The sequence below is a fragment of the Photinus pyralis genome, unplaced genomic scaffold (genome assembly GCF_008802855.1).
Source record: "Photinus pyralis isolate 1611_PpyrPB1 unplaced genomic scaffold, Ppyr1.3 Ppyr1.4_LG5, whole genome shotgun sequence".
NCBI lineage: Eukaryota > Metazoa > Arthropoda > Insecta > Coleoptera > Lampyridae > Photinus > Photinus pyralis.
In genome coordinates this window covers 19,650,645-19,672,471 of record NW_022170596.1, presented here as the reverse complement: position 1 = coordinate 19,672,471, position 21,827 = coordinate 19,650,645, and the positions used below count along the sequence as shown (strand labels likewise).

The 21,827-nt window shown below is 36.0% G+C and overlaps 1 protein-coding gene across 2 annotated transcripts in view; it reads right to left on the bottom strand.

Moving 5' to 3' along the window:
- Positions 1-307: 307 nt before the first annotated feature.
- Positions 308-21,827, bottom strand: part of LOC116170989 (D-2-hydroxyglutarate dehydrogenase, mitochondrial-like) — a 60,819-nt gene continuing 39,299 nt past the window's right edge. Inside the window, exons 2-9 of one of the 2 annotated variants that reach the window (XM_031487596.1) lie at positions 7,673-7,770; positions 7,479-7,629; positions 7,237-7,434; positions 6,991-7,184; positions 1,313-1,481; positions 977-1,263; positions 764-929; positions 308-716 (exon numbers count right to left, since the gene is read on the bottom strand). In XM_031487596.1, the coding sequence (XP_031343456.1) occupies positions 460-716; positions 764-929; positions 977-1,263; positions 1,313-1,481; positions 6,991-7,184; positions 7,237-7,434; positions 7,479-7,629; positions 7,673-7,770 (1,520 nt within the window). In that variant the 3' untranslated portion in view covers positions 308-459. The remainder of the gene's footprint in view (positions 717-763; positions 930-976; positions 1,264-1,312; positions 1,482-6,990; positions 7,185-7,236; positions 7,435-7,478; positions 7,630-7,672; positions 7,771-21,827) is intronic. The other variant, XM_031487597.1, reaches the window with a different exon arrangement.

Here is a 21,827-nt window from a genome sequence, read left to right as displayed (position 1 = left end):
TGTCGTATCGTACTAAGTCCGTCGACGTAATAGTCGTTTTTGTTTGCTTGTTCATTTATGGAATAAAGATGCTGCAGGAGAGGGCCCCAATATATTTAGTGGAACCCAGACCCGGGCGACTGGTGCTACGGCACTGCATACTGCGCTTCATCGACAGATGGAAAATAAATAGTAGGTATCCAATTCTTTGCCGGCATTCTGCTTCGAACGCGTTTATGAGTCAAAATTCAGACTTTAAATCTAGTTGATTGCACCTTACTATTTAAAAATCGCTTGCGAACATCAAAAGATACAAAATATAAGGTAACATTTATTACAAATACATCCCTCCTCTATTTTTATCACAGATCAATTACATTTTGTCATTCCAATTTGTAAAATGATACCGAAATAGGTAGATAATGTAAAAATTCTATCAATAAATATAATGTGAGAGCAAAACGATCTTTATACCAAATCCTATTGCGATGGTAAGACCTTGTACGGATTCAAAATTCCATTGGGATCCATCATGTTTTTAAGTTCCTTCATTAAACCGATTGCATTATCACTTTTGGAGTAGTGAATGTAGGGCGGTTTGCGAAAACCAACACCGTGCTCGGCACTAACACTTCCTTTTAATTTTGACGTCAGTTCATACACGTACGGCTCCACCTTTTTGAGGACATCAGGTCGAAACTCCGGAACGGAGATATTAAGATGGATGTTTCCGTCCCCTACCAACGAAAATTTACGTTGTTTCCCTAACTTAAGATGCAATTACCAATATGTCCGTATCCTGCGATCCTGCTAGCATCACTACCTAGCCTTTCCCTCATTTTCGGAATGAGTGAATAAAAATCCTTGATCGGTAATGAAATGTCGTACTTGAAAAGGTAACCGTCATGCAGTAAACCTTCCGTGATTCTCTCTCTAAGATCCCAAATTAACTGAAAACGGAACATATGAGAATATGACCGAAATTTTTGGAACTTACTCTGATTTTGCTTGGCTCATTCGTGACGGTACCATCGGCGACAATACCATCTCCCATAACACTTTCCAAAAACGCGTTTAGCTTCTCTTCGTCGTGCTTTTCATTGCTTCCACTCGTTTCGATCACCATATAAAATGGAAACTCGCCAAGCGGCGACTTTAACTTCAGATGGCTAGTGACAACGTCCAAAGAACTGGCGTCCATCATTTCGCAAGACGAGAGAATCTCACTCAACTCCTTTTTCGCTCTCGAATACGTTCTTAAGATATCTTCAAACGAATGAAGACCTGGAAAGATATACACTGCAGATATCGTCGTGAAGGAAGATTGTAGTACCCAGCAGGGCCAAATTCAGTGATGTAGGTCTCGAAGGACAGTGAATAGCAACCTTCGTTACAATGCCGAGCGTTCCTTCAGAGCCGATAAATAAGTGCATCAAATGATATCCGGTGTTGTCCTTTTTCAATGTGCTAAGACAATCAATCACGTCTCCATTAGCTTTTACCTACGGAAAAAAAAATAGATTTTTAGATCTACAAATGAAAAATTACGTTTATAAAATTAAATGATTTATGACAATGAGATGTCTTAACAGACATTCTAATAACTAACGGCATAACAATTTTCTAAAACAAAACAGTTCTTATTTTCCACTGTTGAAGAGAAAGAAGAGGGTTCCATTTTAAAGCATTAAGTTGTCTCATATGCAAACCTGCGAAGTTTGTAATTTAGGTACATTCCTGAGCACTCTGTTAACTCTTGTGAATGGGCGCTTAAATGAGCCTAAGAAATATTGGGATTAAAAGTTAGAGATTAAAAAGGATTTAAAGGACGCGAGTCATTTAACTAACATCCAGAATTGCACAATTCAAAGGTGTCAATTTTGTGTTCATGCTCAAGACAAGGTTTATTGTATAAAAAAAGACGATAAAATACCGGAAAGCCTAATCTTAATCGTCAACTCATTACACGGTCGCGCCCAACCAGTGCCAAGATTGCCAAATTAGTTAATTAAGAGGAATTGAGGCTATTCGTTAGCAAATCATAATAACCCTCGCGAAAAAAATATTAACATATCCAGTAAAGGGCCAATCAATTAAACGTGCCAGTGTCATATTTTTCTCTGTTACAAAAGGACTACTGTTCAGTGCCAAGTTATAATTAAAGTTTAATATTTATTAAGGAAAATTGAGTTTGTAATCTAGGCAAATTTGCAGTCATTTATATTGCATTTATTTTTACCATTTATGAACCCATTAGTAATGGATTTGATAGAGAAAATCCGTTTCTTATTTTAAGTTGGTTTGTTCAAAGATATCAAGAACGAAAATCTCCAAACTCATTGGTCCATTATGATTATTTATTCCTATAAGGTAAATTGTGTATAACAAATTTTGCCATATATTGTTCTAGGTTTGACATTAAATTAGGGATTATTCCAAAGATCGCGGCCACGAAAATTGATCTAGTTAAATTTACCAGCGAAAACTATAAATAGGAAATTTTGCGAGCTTGGAAGAAAAGTAAATTTTAAAGTCAATTTTCAGAAAAAGAAAAAGGAACCCCAAAAATGTATGTCAAGGACTAGCTGGAGGTCATTTAATTATTCTCCTTGAAAATGTTGAAGTTTACTTTAAGAAGTCAAAATTTTAATCCACGGAAATCCGTTGCCGGCTCCACAGGCCACTAAAAGGTGGAAATCTTTGTAAACTCTTGGAGTTGTACGATGCTAAGACACAGAAAGACTCTAGAAACTCCTCTTAATACCTTTTGAAAACCTTTAAACACTAATAGCCTCTAGAGGTTCTTAGCTAAACTAGGAAGCTTTTCAAAACTGATGAACACCCGGTACCTAGAAGCGTTTTAAGTTTGGCGCTTCGTTACTAAGGAGTTTCTGAAGTTTCTTATTTGCTCTAGGAGACGAGGAGTGTTTTTTCCGTATTTGCATTTTGTTTAATTGTTATCAGTTTTGCAACATTTCCTGTGGGAATATTTAAATTGTGTTTACCGCCGCCGAACGCTCTCTTGTCAGGGAAGAAGAGAGGTAATCAATCTCATTAATTTTTAGGTCCGTTGATTACCGATTATTCGATTTTAGTTTCCCAATGTTAAACGTAAAACTAAGATAGAAAAGCGGTTTTACGAATCGAACCCCGTGCATTCACAGATAGAAGCTTTCTATCTTGACCTCGCCGATAACACTCCAAGAGACAATGGATTCAATTAGAACTCCGTTTTCCGAAACTTCCATCCCGAAAAGCAAGTGAGTATAATTAGTAGCAATTAATTGTAATGAGTTACAGAAAACCCGTCCGTTTGAACTGGGCTCAAAAGAAGTGCGCTTGAAAAACTTAAATTCAGATATCCATCCCATATTTTTCCCATAACTGCAGGCCGAATAATTAATTAAAGAAGTTTTCATTTGTTAACGCGTTCTATATTAGCTACGGGAGCGTCTCGGAATTTCTTAGTTCCCTCTCCGTATTATGGGAATTCTATATAAGGTAAACGCTCAATTTTGGGGGGAATCTTTTTGCTTTTGCATTTTTACATTTTACATTTTACAAGTTACATTTTGCACACATTTGAATTGACATTCACAGTACTACGTAAATAACCACAAAAGTGTTTCAAAGTAATTGGAATTGGCGTTTCGCAACTTTCTCTACCGCTCCGTTAACTGTAAGGTGAGCTTTACGTTACTTTGCGTTTCACTAGTTATAAGGGGGGGGGGGCATAATGCCCACTTTCACGCAATGGCTTTTCCACCGCTTCCGCCGATTTGTGTTTTGTTGATTCCATTCCCGTTAGGGAGTCCGCCATAACTTTGCCTTAGTTTGCCGAAGTGACAGCCGCCATTCGCTGGACCCGTTCCATTCCTGGCTGCCCTTTCTCCGAGTGCGTTTACCCGAGGCTACCGAGTTCGACCCCCGAGACCGTGGTACCGCCGACCTCGACCAGGCGCGAGATTGTTCGCTTGGTGGTGCCCGAGTCCGTCCGTTGAGCCGTTTCTTGGCGCCGTTCTACCGACAGAACAGGTCCCCGCCGACTGCCGATACTGTAGCTTTGTGATTTAAAAGCGATTCGTCCTATATTTAAGGGCTAGGTGAATTACAAAGTCAAGTGTACGTAAAGAAGTGTAGTGAAAAAGTTTTAGACGAGAAGGCATTAATAAATTTGCGTAAGAAAACGTACATCAGCTCCATCGACGAAAATAAACAAAAAATAAAAAAAAACATTCCATTAATACGAAATAAGCTAGCCTTGTCTTTTGAAAAATTATTTTCTTAGAGATCTTCCCAAAAAAGTGGCCTATGCATCCGTTAGCTGTCAGAACCGTAACTAGTCCCTTAAAAATATTAGAAGAAATAGCTTAAATTTACAAGCCTTCTTTAAAACCTCCTTAGAAAGTGTCCTAGTAATGATTTAGACACATTCTTTCGAAATTTTCTGAAGATCTTCGTAACAGTCGTGCTTTTTACCAGAATCTTATAATTGTAGGCTGCAGTTTCCAAATCGTTCTAGAAATCTCGGAAAAGTCTTTCTCTGCCTTCAAAAAACATAATAGTAACCTTCTTAAAAAAATTCTGTGGGTCACTCTTTTCGAAAACCTTCTTAGTAGTTAGGTACCTACTATAGAAACCTCCTTGGAAACATGTGTGCGAGCTTCCAAACGGATCCTCTTAGTATGCTCGAAAACTAAAGGTGTTCCTAGAAATCTTTTAAAAAACTGCTTGAGAATTTTATTATAAACCGTATGAAATTTTTGTAAATATTCTTAGAAAGTTTCATTTCAAAAACTCCAACTAAGTTTTGTTAAAAGCCTTTTCAGAAATCATCTTTGAAATCCTTGAAGATCCCACCAAAACCTTTCTGAAAAGTTCTAGGGGGAAACAACTTTTATTTTTTGGTGTACAGCCCTCTGAATTAATTTCTACACCAAAAATGGTACTTGTTCTCCATCAGAAAAATTCGTTTCTAAAAATCATCGATTCCTGAGAAAATTGCGCTTATAAATCCCCAGAAAATTCGCTTCAGAAAATTTGGTTGCGCTTAAAAAACCGCCCTTGGAATGTTTTATTCCTGAAGGCTTGTTCCCGGAAAAGTTTCTCACTGGAGATATTCGCTATAGAAAAATTCTCATCCTGAAAGTGTAGCCTCGAAAAAATCACTATTGTGTTTGATCTTCAAAGACTTGCTCCCGGAAAATGTCTTCTGCGAAAATTCCCTATGGAAAAATTCGCTTCCGGAAAATGTAAGCTTGAAATATGGATTGGGGATATGCGCACCGGAAAAATCTTTCCTGGAATAATTGTATAAAAAATTTTTGCCCTAGAAATTTAGCCTCGAAAAAATCGCCCTTGGAATATTTGACATTAAAAACACGTCTCGCCCTGGAAAAATTCGCTATGGAAAAATTCTTGTCCTGAAAATGTAAACACGATAAAATCGTTCTTGGAAAACTTTTCCCTGGAATACTTGGAAATTTAGTCTCGAAAAAATCTCCGTTAGAATATTTGACCCACAAACACTGGTCCTCACAAAATTTGCCCTGGAAAATTCGTTTCATGAAAATCGGCAATTCCTGTAAAAAATCGCCCTTAGAAATCTCCTGAAAATTCGCTAGGAAAAATCGCTCTCATAAAAAAGGCTCGTAAAATCTACCTTCGCTAGAATACTTGCGTGAATAATTCCAGAAAATTTGATGCGCTCTAAAAATCGCCCCTGGAATATTTGACCCCTAAAGACTTGTCCTCCCAAAAAAATATACAAGACAAATTCGCTATGAAAAAATCGCCTTTTTAAAATGCATCCGTACAAGATTCAACCCGTAAACTCAGACAGGGAATATTCGCCTCCACGAATTTTCCTCCCGTAATATTTGCGTGAAAATTTCACCCCCAACAATTTTCGGGAGGGTTCTTCCTGGAAAACGTCATCCTAAAAAATTCGCCTACCGAATAAAGTGGTCCTTGGAATATTTGACTCCCAAAAACTGCAAGGAAAATTGTTCTGGGAACATTTGTACGCTCCCAAAATTGTCCTTGACACATTCGTCCAGAAAAGGAAATTCATCTACAGAAAATGAAAAAATCATCTTTCGAATATTTGGTCCCCAAAAAATCGTCACAGAAAAATTTGCGTTGGAAGTTTATATGCCCTGGAATACTCGCTTAAAAAACTCGCCCCGGAAACTTGCGTGGAAAACTTCGCATACGGAAAATTTAGCCTTCAACAAAATAGGCCTTTGAATATTTGGCACTTAAAATCTCGTCTTCGAAAAATTCTCTATGGAAAAATTCTCGTCTTGAAAATTTAAGATCGATAAAATTGCTATTGGAAAATGTTCCCTGGCATGCTTGTGTAAAAAATTTGTCCCCAGAAAAAATCCGCCGTTGAAATATTTTACTCGCAAACTCTAGTCCTGGTAAAAATTTGCCTTGGAAAAATTCTAGATGGAAACAACTTTCAATATTTGCTGCACACCCCTCTGTGTTAATTTGAACTAACGCGAATTAACTAGAATTAACGAGAATTAATGTCAATTCACGTGATTCAATTTGAATTAACGTAAATTAATTTGAATTAACGTGAATATATTTGAATTAACGTGAATAAACGTGCATTAACATGAATTTACGTGAATTATTTTGTATTAATTAGAATTTGAATTTTTGGTGTACACAAAAAATGGTACTTGTTTCCCCCTAGGCCAAGTTGCATTGTAATTCGCTTTTAGTGTTACAAGAGACAATTGTTATACGTTTATATTTTCATTTTAAATCAAACATGGAGATTTTTACATTAGTCAATCGTGATAAATTCTCGCCCCTGCTTGTTTTCGCCATGGCCTACTCAACCTACGCGTAAATTCACCTCAGAGCAGAACCTATACCTCTTTCCATAAATTTCCATTTCAAGGTAATGATTTTATGTTAGTGAAAACTGATGTGTTCCCGGGAAGAAAATGTTAGCGACTTGACTTCGGCTTGATCACACAGTAATTTACTTACAGCTTCAACGCCCAAAACACTTCCGTGCAGATTTCCATAACGCAACAGCCGCAACCCTCCCGCATTCGTCGACACATTTCCGCCGATATTACAAGACCCTTTGGCCCCCAAATCCAAAGGCATCATCAGTCCTCTCTCTCCCAACGTCTCATCTAATCTCTCCAATACGCATCCCGCTTCGCACACCATTACCCCTGAAATCGGATAGTTCCATTGATCAAGAACGCTAAACATTTGAATATGTACCGGAAATATCATCGATACTGATAATTTTATTTAGTAAAGACGTTGATAAAACGACCTCGTCAAATACCGGCACCGATCCTCCAACTAAACCAGTATTTCCTCCCTGAGGGCAGACGGCTAACCTGTGCTGATTACAGAACGACAAAATGTTAGAAACTTCTTCCGTCGTTTGCGGTTTTAAGACGCACTGACTGTAACCTTCAAGTTCAATTTTAGATGACGCAATAGAAACACAAACCTACCTCGTACAGCTTTAATAAAATCCACGTTATACATTTCGCAATCGGAAGGATCGGTCAAAACCCTGTTTCGTCCCAGTAATCCGACAAAATAATCCAAATGCTTCTGACTGAGGGTGGCATAATCGCCGCGTTTTATGTGAGGGTATCGATCCTAAATTTCAAAATTGTCTTTATTGGGGGTGCACGAAACTTACCTTTGTCAGCTGAGGCAGAGATTTTGTAATGGTGGATTGTCTTCGAAAATTCGACAGAAGGGTAGTAGCACGCTTCAAACTTGCCATTCCAATCAAACCTAAAATTTAAAATTAATCGCATTAATATAGGGTGGCACTAGTTTTTTAAACATCAGCTGATTACAACGTGAATGTATATTTGGAGTTACCATATCATCTAACCTCAAGTGGCTTCGGTTTTAGATAAGATAGTAGTGGGATCGTATTTCGTTAACGAGAAAAATTAATTGTAATATAATGGGCTAAAGTTATAATTAAAACTAGTGTGGAATTACGGAGCTGTTCATATGTAATAATGATTTTTTGAATAATTATTTTTTAATTATTTCCTTGTGCTACACCTGTTAGTTAACTTCTGCCCAAACTTCTCCCAGTAGGAACTAAAGGACCAAAAGTTCGGAATGATTATTGCATATTTTGGATAAAAATTGTGCGAAACTGCCAAAAACTAGGAACTAAGCCATAAAAGTAAGTACCTACAGCTAAACTCAAGTTTACCTTATTGACAAATACAAAAATCTGGAAAATTCCTTTGTTTCGAAAGGAAGAATTGGTAATAGGTAGGCACCCAATATTTTCGTTTTGAAAAGTCATTATGGTCAACATGCCTCGAGAGATTATCATAAATTATCCCCCATACATATTTTAAAAAAATGACAAGTACAACCCTTAGAATTAACATTGATTTTTCTTATAATTACTCTGGTTCCTACTTTCAGAATCTTCAGAACAGTTAAAGGTACATGTTGCTAAATATGTACCGCAAATTGAATTGTGAAGACTCTAAAACTCCCCCGCATAAAATTTGAAACAAAATTGACATTAAGTTCCAGTCTGAATTACGTTTTTTGCAGTATGCTAAAATGACAGTTGGGAATAAATTTGAAAATACTTACGGAAAAATTCAGGAAACGGAGGTTCTTATTAAGATTTAAAAGTTCGTTCTGGGAACATTGAGGACTTTCTTTAAATTGTTTGTAAATAGCTTTCATTTCCGAGGATCTGTAAGTTATCTATCGAAACGATGTGGTTGATAAGAGGCGATTTTGGTAAAGATTGTTAGTTTTTTTTAAGATATTATGTGTCCACTATAAGAGAGATAGACGCTGATGTCCAGTATGATGTACGCACAATGTTGTAAACGATTGGGGGAGGGGGTAAACGGAAGTGTGATCTAAGTAGGAGATTGTCGAAGAAGTTAAAACTCGATTCTGGTTTGAAGGGTGGCTTCTCAAGCTGGTGTTGTGGGGGAACCTTTTGTTCAAGGTTCGTTTTCAAGTGACGGCAATTTGTAGGATAGTGTTGAACTGAATGGAGTAATTGAATGGGTTCAGAGGGAAAAAGAATCTGAAAGAGGATAACTGAGGTGTTAGGGGGTGGAATTAATCGAAGGGGATTACGTGGTCAATGGTAGTAGGTTTTCTTCTGATTTCCAGTAACGAGTTGGACTGAGTAGGTGTTTAAGACACAGAGTAACAGAGTAACAACAGTAAGGATATTAAAGTAATCATTCAGGATGGTTTTCTTGCTTCCAAAGACAAAGATACCTATCATCAATACAACATTTATTTAAAAAATCTTTTTACATTTCCCCATTTTATTTTTCATGCTTTCCGAATGCTACTGAGCAAATTTAGAATTTTTATTATGCAACAATTATAAATATTAAAATATTGTAGCCAATATTCTAGAAATTCCGATAGACACCGAGGCGCCATAAAAGATTAGTCATCGGCGATAAGAAACAAAAGCGGATGTGCAGCTTTCTTTCCGGGAAATAGGACGTGTTTGTTCGAGAACATTTTAGAATATTCAACAGCGTTCCGAAGCGTTAGAGATAGATGGGCTTTTGCTACATAAGCAAATCGAATTGTGCTTCAGGGACTTCCAACATCGATGCGCTCATCTTATATTATAAATTGTGTCATTACTGTTATACATTGATCCATTTTGTACTGTTATAAATTTATTGTTCGCTAATTGTAAAAAAATATTGGGCGCAACTTTAGTGCAAATAAAGCGCATTTTCTCTTTGTAGAATGACCTTCCTACGGCACTCCATTTTCGAGATATTCACACTTAAGTTTTCAGGTCGCCAGTCGTTTCGATCTCAGCAATAGATAATAGATATTATGTCTTGTCCAGACGATTCATTTTGCCTTTGTAAGTGCTCTCCTCCAACACTGTTTTCGAGATTTTCGTTTTGACATCACTAATAGATATATTTCGTCCAGAAGTTCCTATCGCATTTTGTAAGTACTCTCCTTCGACACTCCACTCTGGAGATATAACCGATCTCGATAAGGGGTCGAGGAGAAGGACTGGATTGTGGTTCGTAGAAATGAATTTCTTCAGTTGAGACCTTTCTTTAGAGTACCATGAAGGATAACCCCCCCCCCCCCAACTCCCCATATTGATAAAAGGTAAAGGAGAGGGGCGGTTGTCAGTAGTTAACAACAGTTCCTTCGGTTGATAATTTTAAGTAGAATGCCATGAAAGATAAAACCAACGCCTCCCCCTCACCGACCTCGAAAAGGAGTCAGTATACTTTGTGTAAACCAATCCTTGTGCAGAATACTGGACCATCTGTCTGTTTGTCCGTCTGTCTGTCCGTCCGGACCCACTTCTGAGGTTTTGAACCACTTTTAGGGGAATGGTCATAGAGTTATGGAATTTTTTGCAATATGTAACCTATACCTTTAAGATGTGCCACACGGCAATCAAGTTTCGCTGTCTCAAGGAGACCCCCCCCCCCATGAATTATTTCATTTCCTGGGATGCTGCTTTTGAATGTAAAACGTGCATAACTTTTACATGCGACAACCAACTGGTCTCATTAATACGCATGCCTTTAGCGATGTCAAGTAAAATTTTTGGAAATGGGGGGCGGGGGGGGTTAACACACGTTCTACGCTTCATGGTATTCTAATTCTCACCGAAATGAATTGGTTTGTACAAACTATAACTTTCCTACGCAACTCCTTTCCGAGATCAGTCGGAGCCGGAAGGAGGGAGGGGGCAGAAATTCATTTTATCTTTCATGGTATTCTAATTAATGGTCTCAACAAAAGGAACTGTTTTCTACCAACTACCGCCCTACTTTCTGACTCTTTATCAAAAGGGGGGAGAGGAAGGGAGTACTGGTTTTATCCTTCATGGTACTCTAATGAAAGGTCTCAACAAAAGGAATTAATTTTTACCAACCATGGCCTCCTCCTCGACTACTTATCGTGATCGGATATACATAATTCCTTATATCTGAAGAACAGATTATCGCAGGATGGTACTCACAAAGGGTCTGGAAGAAATATATCTATTGGTGATGTCAAAAATTTACGAACGAATATCTCGCAAACGCTTTGTCGGAGGGCAAAGGCAAAATGAATTGTCTGGACGAGACATTGTGTATTGGTGAAGTCTCCCCATTAATCAACTAACAAAAAAGAAAACATCGATATAGCATGCTCTATCTTATAACGCAACCATTTACTAAGCTATTTCGGTTTTAAAAAATGCCCTTTATCTGCACAAGAGTTGTGCACAATTTTGCTTCCATTTTCCCACAATACCCTCGTCGACCCTGAAGGATACACAACCTAGTTCATCAAAAGTCTATTTTGATTAATAATACTGTGAATTTACTTGAAAATGGTTTGCACTTATTCTTACACTTACGTTATGTAGTATATAATTCTGTAATCTGTCACTATAGTTTTCCTTTAAAAAATCCCCATTTTTAGGATAAAAGGCATTATAAAACAAGTGTACTGGGACTACTCTCATTCTTCTGCACTCAAATTAAATCTATTTATGTTCTACAAGTTCAGCTTAAGATCGTAGTACAACCCATTTGGGCTCAATCCACGTGATCTAAACTAAAAAAAGTACTTACAGTTTTTGGAAAAGTTTGCCCATTTTTGGGCCAAAAATTTCGCAAATTCAATATTCAATAAAGAAAAATTGTTAGGGACTCCAAGTTATATGTATTGTGAGAAATGAAATTGTAGAACAAGCCGGAGCGAAGTAGTGGGGAGAGTCATGCACTGCACAGAGTTAAAAGAATTTTAATATGGTCTTTATTAGGTACAGTGTCCGCCATAAGTTCCAGAATCATATTCGTAAATAGCAGAAGCGTTATTCCTTCGGAAAACTTCGCAGCATTTTTGTACAACTTTTGAGGAAAAAAAGTTATAACAGCGAAATCGTTAAAGTTAAGGGTATAGCATATTACATAAAAATTAAATACTTTTTAAGCACTTTCCAAATCTGTAATAAAATATGGGGTTTTAAACAAAACAAGTTTGATACGTCACGGGAATACAGCACGCCTTGCTGATCAATAATATTTTAGAAATATGGCAACGGTAGTTGTGTACAATTTTGCTCTAGAACTTTTTTCGGTATCTTTTATGGTAAGGAAAATATGATCCGATGGTTCTTAGATGCCACACCCTGTACCGACGTACGCCACTGTTCAAATTTGTTCCAATTTTTTTTTAAATACAATAAATATTGTAATTGCATTGACAAAACTAACAAAATACTAACGTGTTTTCAATGTAAAATTATTATTCCTTGAGTTTTCTCTTAAATTTCATTATGTAATATAATAGGTTTTTTAGGCTGCTATATCCAGAAAAGTGTAGATATTAATGAAAACTGGCAGTTCCCATTAAAAAATATATACCCTCTTAAGCCCCTCCCCCCTCTCTCTTCAAAAGAAGGAATACCACTGGTCACAAATTTAAAGTACGTAAGTTGGTAGCGAACTTTTTATAATCGTGGGATACCTACCATAAAAATCGTCTTTGCAAAAATTGTAGTTTTGAAGATATATTCAGTGTTCTAAACAAAACCTCCAACCCTGTAAGTATATAGGTACATACTCATTTATGCACGCCAATCTATAGTCAAGTCCAATAAACATGACCATTATCAAAAGTATACGCGACCTACTGACCTACCATTTATTACCTACTACGTTCAGGACCTATAAATTAAGATTTACAACAAGGGGCAATACCTATATTAAATTTTTAATACCTACCTTTTAAATATTGATTATTTAATTTTGAAGAGATTCGATTATTCCCACTTGTAAACAGCATTATAACACAAAAGTATAATGTACTGGCGGAAATAGAAGTCATAAAAAATCATATTATAGACTAGAGGGTGACGAGGTCTATACAGGGCTATCAGTTAAAAACAAATTCCACCGACTGTAATTTACCTATAATTTTGAAGAAAATCAAAAATTGCCAGAAGCACGACCATTTAGATACCTACCTATGTATGGGGAAGTTTAATATAGAAGGTTTACTTTAGCTTTGTCATCCACCCCCACACCCCAGCTAACCCCAGATAAATATTACAATATTCACCTCCATCTAGTGACCCATCATTTTAAAGGTCATAATAGTCTCTTTGCAGAAATACCCACAAATCCAAATTTGGATAGAATATATAGGTGTTACACATTTCACAATTTTTAGTTTGCTACCTCTTGAAAACACCTAAATAGAGTACCCTCAAAAAATGACCACAGAACAATATTGACGTTTAGGTACGTTCCTATATCAACTAGTTGTCAATTTAAATAGGTCAATTAGTCATCAGTGAATGAACACTTCTAATTTCCTGGAAATCCACTACAGATTATACGTTAGCCAGCCGTTAGGTGCCAGAATGAAATATTTATCTGATTTATCTTATTAATGTGATGAAATAGGTAATTAGGTGAAATTATTTCTGAAAGTAGCTTTCTTCGTTGCTTTAATGAACTGAATTGCGAAAAGGAAACGGGGGAAAGAATATTGAATGAGTCATCCACTGTGGCTAAATGTGGTCAATTACGGCTTCATTTATTTTAGTAATATCAACAGGTATCTGTCTGCCACAAGTTTCATTTTACAAATGCGCATACCCAAACTCCGCCCACATATCTACCTTCAGTAATGTTTATAACTCGTCAGATATCCGATCCTTTGTTTATCTATCTCTTATTACATCGAAATCATGCCGATGATGCTTCCTCCGTTCAGCGCGTTATCCTTTCATCATGCTTCAGGAGATGCATTATTCATAGTCATCCTTAAAATACGGTCTTTGTAAACCTACTAGGGGTGAATTATTCTTATTCACGAAAGTCGAATTCGGTGGCGGTTTTGCATTCGGAAACGATTCCACGTATAATAGGTAAATGAACAGGAGAAAACAATTTAACAAAAGGTTTCCGAGTTGCATGTCGCACGCGACTAATTCCAGATCGCAAATGCCACTCTGGGGTTTTATAAATTATTTAGCACCTAACGCAACTCTGGGGTAGCATATTACGTAGGATTTCACAATTCATGACATTTTTATTAATCAAAGACTTATATAGTTAGGAGGGGAGTTCATACTCATCATATGCATATGTAGAATGACTTGAAATAGAGATTTTGGCATCACCCCTTACGATCGGGCAACTGCTGGTAGGTATAGTTAGGTATCAAATCAGTTTCTAAATTCCAGTCACAATCATTTTTCTATTTTTTTCATTTTAACACGTGAATTTTCTGGTTTAGTACACTTATGCCTGGATCACTTCAAAATGTTATGTTATTAATGGAGGTGAGACAATGGCACCACCAAGATAAAATTGCCGTACCTCAAGAAAGTGACATTGAAATTATCAGAAATCTATTGTTGGTTAGCTCAATTTTGAACCCTCAGTTTTAATTAAAAGTAAATAGTAGGTACCTACCTATTTTTGTTCTTGTTCGTACAAGATAAACACCTACCTAATTGGTTCAAACTGGTTCAAACTGTTACTCGTATACGACCTATACTTACAACTTACATACAATGGGTGAAATTGAAATCATTAAAAGCACAAAAGGATAATCATGAGCGATTTAGGTATAGTTAGGTAACAGCTTTACGTATACAGTGAAACGTGAAAAAGGAAATCCTAAATGGCAACCCCATAGATACTTGTGACACATCGTTGGAAAGCTTCTGAAAAATACTTTCGAGAGTTACCAATAAACTCAATATTCATTAAGACAATTTAATAAAAATTTAGTAATTAACAAAAAAAAACTAAATGTTGACATTGAGGGATTTATGGCAAATTGGCCAAGAACTTCAACCTGAGCTGCTTCATTAAGCAATCTTGCTTGCTTTCTTTTTTTTTATTGATAAGGATAACAGATCCCGTTTCTTGGCTTACATTTCTCCCGGGATGTCTCGCATTAAACGTTCTAGCTGTTCTAAAAGATGATCGATTTTCGGAGCCATAAATGATTATTATTTCCACACGTTCAGCTGTACTGTAAGTCAATAAAAAAAGAAAGCAACCAAGATTGCTTAATGAAGTAGCTCAGGTTGTACCTAGTTCTTGGCCAATTTGCCATAAATCCCTCAATGTCAACATTTAGTTTTTTTTTGTTACCTAAATTGTCTTAATGAATATTGACTTTATTGGTACCACTTGAAAGCATTTTTCAGAAGCTTTCCAACGATGTGTCACAAGTATGGGGTTGCCATTTAAGATTTTTGAGGGGGGGGGGGCGTAAGGGGGGTTGTTGCTCATAACGTCATTCTGGTTCCCCCTCGATACCCCCGAAACGGTTTTGCGCGATTTTCAATACCTTCTTTAGTTTGGAAAATATGGCCGACTGCGAGTTTTAAAATTGACACCCGCTATGCTTTTTTGGAAATAATTATATTTTCAAAATATCAATGGCGTCCTGTTTCGTTTCGTCTGGATTTTGGGGTTCTGGAAATACTTTTTAACAGCCCCCTTTTCAAGCCCCACGGTTGAGCGACAATTGTAACGGGTATAGTTACCAAATTTGAACTGATCGCTTTAGAATTTATCACAATATGGGTTGTAAATTATCTCATCGAACAAAAACTATTTAAAGTTACGTTATGGTTATCGTAGGGATAAAATTGATTTGACCCAGGAAATTTGATTCCAATCAATATCTCTTATCTCTTATATAACCTTACTCCTGCTAATACATTGGTAACTTAAATGGGAATAGGTTCATAAACTGAAACCCTAATCCGATAATCCAATTAATTCAAAAACTAAAGAACTTTCTCCACTTAGGTCCCGTTAAAATACACACAAAACAATAGGAAACTTAATTTACTGCTTGCAATTCTTTACATATCAGCGTAATAATTTACGATTTTTGATGCACAAAATGCAACAATAATGACAATACTTTTTTAGTCCGTTATATTTAGAATTGTCGTCGACATCCTGAGAATCCTGCGTAGTGGACAATTCCCCTATGATACGGCCAGCGTTCTTTGGTATTTGTAGCTTCTTTGTTTACGAGAAATGGAAATAACCCGACGTGTGTCGACAAATGGGAACGTAATTTGTCCCACATTTAATAGATTCCAGCGGTAGTTCGTTCTGGACGTTCTTAACTTCGTGGCACTTATCAGTGGGGTTGGGCGCCACTCAATTTCTATGTTAACTCTTCCCGTCTGAAATTCAGAAGATACAAGGGTAGTAAGTACAAATCAGTTTAGGGACCAAAGGAAGTATCTACTGGTTTATTCCCAAATATAAAATCAAAAATAAAAACTGACCCCACAATTGGATAGCGTATCACACAAATACAAAATACTCCCCCAAATATTCAAAATTATTAATTACGGTAGTTGGTAATTCCCTGTAAAATTGAAATTCCCCCAATTACGAATGATCAATTAGTAAACTAATTGCTGAATCATAAAACAAATTTCCACAAATTAAAAAATGGATATTTCGAGTAAAAGTTCGCACGTATAGGGCCAAGTACAAGTAAAACACATAAGGCAACCGTTACCTCGAATAACATTGGATGTTGACGCCAAGAAGTGAGCTCAGTTCTCGCATCCAAATCCTAAAATCAATAAAAAAAAAACCTACCAAGCACCGGGCTCGGGATATATAATTAATTAATGCCTGAAGGGCCTCGCTCTACTCGTAATCTGCTTCTATACCAGGTACGGTACTTAATTGCACAACTTCTCCATAAGGAAGTTGTGGTCTTCGGTCATAACTTAACCGAGATGGTAGCCATACTGAAGTTTACAAATTACTTAAATGTAATCGCATATAACCCTGAAAGGCCAAATAGTTATAAACTAATATTTACAGAAGTTGACCCCTACGGAACAACGCTTCTTGATATTAAATCTCGTTCATGACTCGGTGACCCATTTCACAGCAAAATGGCCGCTTATTATCACCCAATTGTGCTGGTTCGCTAAAATTGGTTTCCTTTGAACATCCTCGAAACCCTTTTGAGGATTTTTTAATGTCCGTCATATAGAAACACTTTAATGAGCGTAATCATAGATGACACAAGCCGTCGACTTAAATGTGAATAGGTGCGTATCAGACCATTGGTTGAGAGAATACTTTATATGCAATTGTGGGTATCATATTCAAAATTCCAATATAAAGACAATAGAAAATACAAAATTTAATACACAATAAAATCAATACATACATTGCACGAAAGCTTCCGTTATACCTACCTACGATATTAATTATACGTATACAATAGATGGATGAATGAGAGAGTGGGGCGCTACATCTCACAAGGAAAATATTAATAATGCAATATAAAAGGGGTAAAATAAACTGATTAAACACAAAGCAAAAATAATGGCGACACACCTATTCCACTATTATTTTCGTACCTGCACACATACTACGAAGAACTCGGAAATGCAGGCTTATTCGTCTACATCCAAACTCGACTTGTATTGATATAGTTAAATAACTAAATATCGATCGTGCTTCACTAAAGAAATCGAAATTTTAGTGATCCTGCACATATTTAAGAATATACATTGAAATATTAATCCATCTCAAAATTTAATTAGCCGTTTGAGATTGAAAGCGCTTGAACAACCATTTAAAACACTCTTCAGCGACCCTACATCCTATTATATGACGCACCCTCGCCGTATTCCCCCATTGCGATTACCACCCTAACCCCTATTTCTAATAATATAGACAACGTATAGAATTATAACTCCTCTATCTCTGACTGCTCTGGTAATGTATCGTATCCCTAACCTACATAGGAAATGTGGGTTAGTAATCCATCGCACTTACTGCGGATTTAATTACTTCCTAGAACAGAAAATCAATTATTAGGTGAACAATTTATAATATTATGGGCACTCCCGACATGTTTCATGATTGAAATTTGTACAATAAAATTTTGAATACGTCTCATTAACTTTGATCATAACAATAATTCAATGGTTGCAGTGATTGCATTCCCCAATTTTGTTTTATATGCAACTATACAGTGGTAATGTCCCCTCCAAAATCCCCTCGTGATGTTCTTTTCGGGAAAAAAATTTTCTCGGCATTTAGATAACTGAATAATCTGAAGGGGGGTTCAAAACAAACCACCGATTGTAATTTGTAATTTTCGCACCGATCAGTGTGTTATACGGCTATTATTTTGTTCACACTGTATTTAATCACACAATCAACTCACTATTAACTTCCTAATGCGAGCTTTCAAACCAATTAATTAATATTAGACGTGGCCTAAAATTTCCACGGCCTTGTCTCAATCAAAATTTTGTTGCTCATATTTTATTAAATAAATATGTGTTATAGCTAAAAATATTTCCTATTTTCCAATCGTTTCCAAAATCGTCCCAACTTTCAGGACCATTGGTAGAAAATTTCGGCCAAATCGTTCTGCTCATTACAAAGTTATACGTCATTCAATAAATATAGATTTTATTACCAAAAAGGCTTTTGCCATTTTCGAATCGCCTCCGAAAGCGTTTCAGCTCTCAAGACCATTTAAGAGAATCAATCAATCAAACCTCAAAATGGAAATTTGGAGTGATTTCAATAACCTCCCAACTTTTTATTGGCGAGGTTAAAACAAAAAATTGCAAAAAAAAACACGTCCAAGCTAGGGAAGTTTAATGGTAGGTTTGCCTTTGTTTTACTTTGATTTACCATCGTACCCCCTGTCCCCAGCTACCCACTCAAATTATAATATGTATATCTCCCCATTGGATCACACATCATTTTAAAGGTCATAAAATTCTCTTTACAAAAATACCCTCAAAGCAGATTGGGTGGTCTAGTTCTAGCTTATGAAATAATTTTAAAAAACCAAGAGAAATATAAATTAAATGAGTTTCCGTCGTAAATCCGACATTATGGCGCCTGTATCGCGTAATTTAAGTCAGTCCCGTACCCAACACCACAACCTAACAAAAAAATGTCCCACATTCTTGGCAGAACGGTTTCTTAGCTCGAACCAAAAATCGCACTTTTGGAAGAGTATCTTCAAAAAATGGTAAGGGCAACAAGTTAAAAAGTAATCGTAAACGATTTACATAAAGCGCATTTCCACTTGCATTCATTTCCCATTTGTAAGATGCAACTTTTGTTAAAATCGTAAAAATCCGGCCACAAATATGAAAGATAGCGTTGCACATGGGCAATCCATTGTTGACGTGCTACTTCAATTTCAGTTTATGAGAAGAATTTCATTTCAATGCTTTTCTAAATAAGAAAGTTGGAACTGCGCATGCGCAAACCTAAATTTTAAAACTAATGTTAGATTTTCCTTTGTTCCAAGCGCCTAAGTATCACATTTCACTTAAATAGTTCCATAGATAAAATGGTTGGCACTGCGCATGCGCAAAATAAAATTTTGAAACTGGCATCTGATTTTCCTTTATCCCAAGTGCCTATGTATCAAATTTTGTTTAAATTCTTCCATAAATAAAAAACTTGGCACTGCGCATGCGCAAAACCAAATTTTGAAATTGGCGTTTGATTTTCCTTTATCCCAAATACCTATGTATCAAATTTCGTTTAAATTCTTCCATAAATAAAAAACTTGGCACTGCGCATGCGCAAAACCAAATTTTGAAATTGGCGTTTGATTTTCCTTTATCCCAAGTGCCTATGTATCAAATTTCGTTTAAATTCTTCCATAAATAAAAAAGTTGGCACTGCGCATGCGCAAAACCAAATTTTGAAATTGGCGTTTGATTTTCCTTTATTCCAAGTGCCTATGTATCAAATTTCATTCAAATACTTTTATAAGTAAAAAAGTTTGCAATTCGGTTTATAAATGGTCGAGATGCGAAAAGGGCACTGTGAATTTTGAATCGATTCGATTCAACTTTTGGCATTGCGTATTATATGGCTAAAGCTATGCCCATATTGAATTTCATGCAATTCAGTTCATAACTAACGGAGATGTAAAAGCGATCGAACATTTCTAAACAAAGTTATCGTTCACACGGACAGATAGATGGACAGACAGACAAAGGAACAGACGGAGAGATCAACCGGCAGGCGAGAGATAGCAATGCAAAATTATAAACGATCTCTAGGATCGTTAATAAACGGCAAAAGTGTAAAATTATGGAACATGTAAAAAACGGTTTTTTGTTTTTTTTACAATAACTTTTTTTGTAAGCGGTACAGAAAAAATTCCTTCCTTGGTACAAGACTCGACACCATAACGAACCAAATAGCGAAAAAAGTAGAACAATAGCTCTTAAGATAAAAAAACTAGTAGCGTCGCAAAGTTAGCGGACGGACGGACGGACGGACGGACAAAGTGGCCACAATAGCGCATTTTTTTTTATTTTTGTGGAAATGCGCTAAAAACGTTTCTCACGAAAGTGTATTATTTTCCGATGTAGAATAAGAATATTCAATAAAAAGGTTTAGTTTTCTATTTGAAAAAATTAAGTTCGCCCGCACTTATGGACACTTATGTGAAAATGTACATACCATCATTAAATGGGCCACTCCGTACGAAGAATATTTTATATAAATCATTTTTTGATATTCCCGTTAGTTTCCGCAGTAATCGACGGTCTCAAGATAAATGGGACATCCTGTATTTAAATTCATTAAGTGACATTCAAATATAAGATTACGAAACTGATAATCGCAAAGATTACCGCAACTCACAAAAGAAATTACTCCAAACCGTCTCGCTTATGCACGTGCAGTAAAATCATGGCTTGTTCCGAATTCCATGCATTTTATATACTCGGACAAAAACGAAAGATAGCCTTTATTACAATAATAATTCGAATTAGTTCGCGATATTCGATAATTTTTCTATGATTCTCTCGTAAATACATCGGGCGCCACGTTGTTACGACTTCGAGCATTTTTTTAAATTTAATTCATACATTAAAAAAAAAAAAAATAATGTAATTTGAAATCAATTTTGTAGTTGTACACTGCCAAAATTTTAAAGAAATCAAAATAACCGTTTTGCCGACAAAAAATATCTTCATTTTTTAATTTGACAATTTTGTCTATTTTTTTGTAATAAAACCTGGCATTTTGTAGTTGGTACACTGCCAAAATTTTAAAGAAATCAAAATAACCAAGAAGAGAAGAATCGAGACTCCAAAAACTTTATTGTTTAAAAATAAATAAAAAGCAAAAAGCTATAATTTTTGAGTCTCGATTCTTCTCTTATTTGTTAATTTAAAAACAATCAACTTTTTTGAGTTACATTTCTTCTCTTCTTTGTTAATTTAAATAACAAACTTTTTTGAGTCTCCATTCTTCTCTTCTTTGTTAATTTAACACTCAAAACATAAATGGAGCTCTTTTTCGACAATATCAAAATAACCGTTTTGACGTCAAAAACATCTTAGTGTTTTAAAATTGCCAATTCCGTCTTTTTTTTTGTAATAAAAACTGGCACAATTTTTATAGGTGGTACGCAGAAAAGTAAGGCCTTCCGAATAACTTAATAAAAATTGTAGGTTGCTACTTGAAAAAAAAGTTCAAAATATAAATATCCAAAATTTGAACAAAATCCGTCGAGCCGTTATCTCGGAAAATTGCCAACGTACGTACATACATACAGACGGAAAAAATGTTATTCATTAAAAGTTGCTTAAAATGATCTAATATTCTGGAACGGCGACATTTGAAAGTTTCAAGCTAAATAGCTAAAAAATTTTGAATCCTGCTTAAATACGCATCTAACTTATCCCGTTACACTTTCCCCGAGATTTTTTCTATGAAAACCCCAGTGAAGATTGGTTCTTGGACTCATCATTTGACATTGGAATAGTTTTTAGG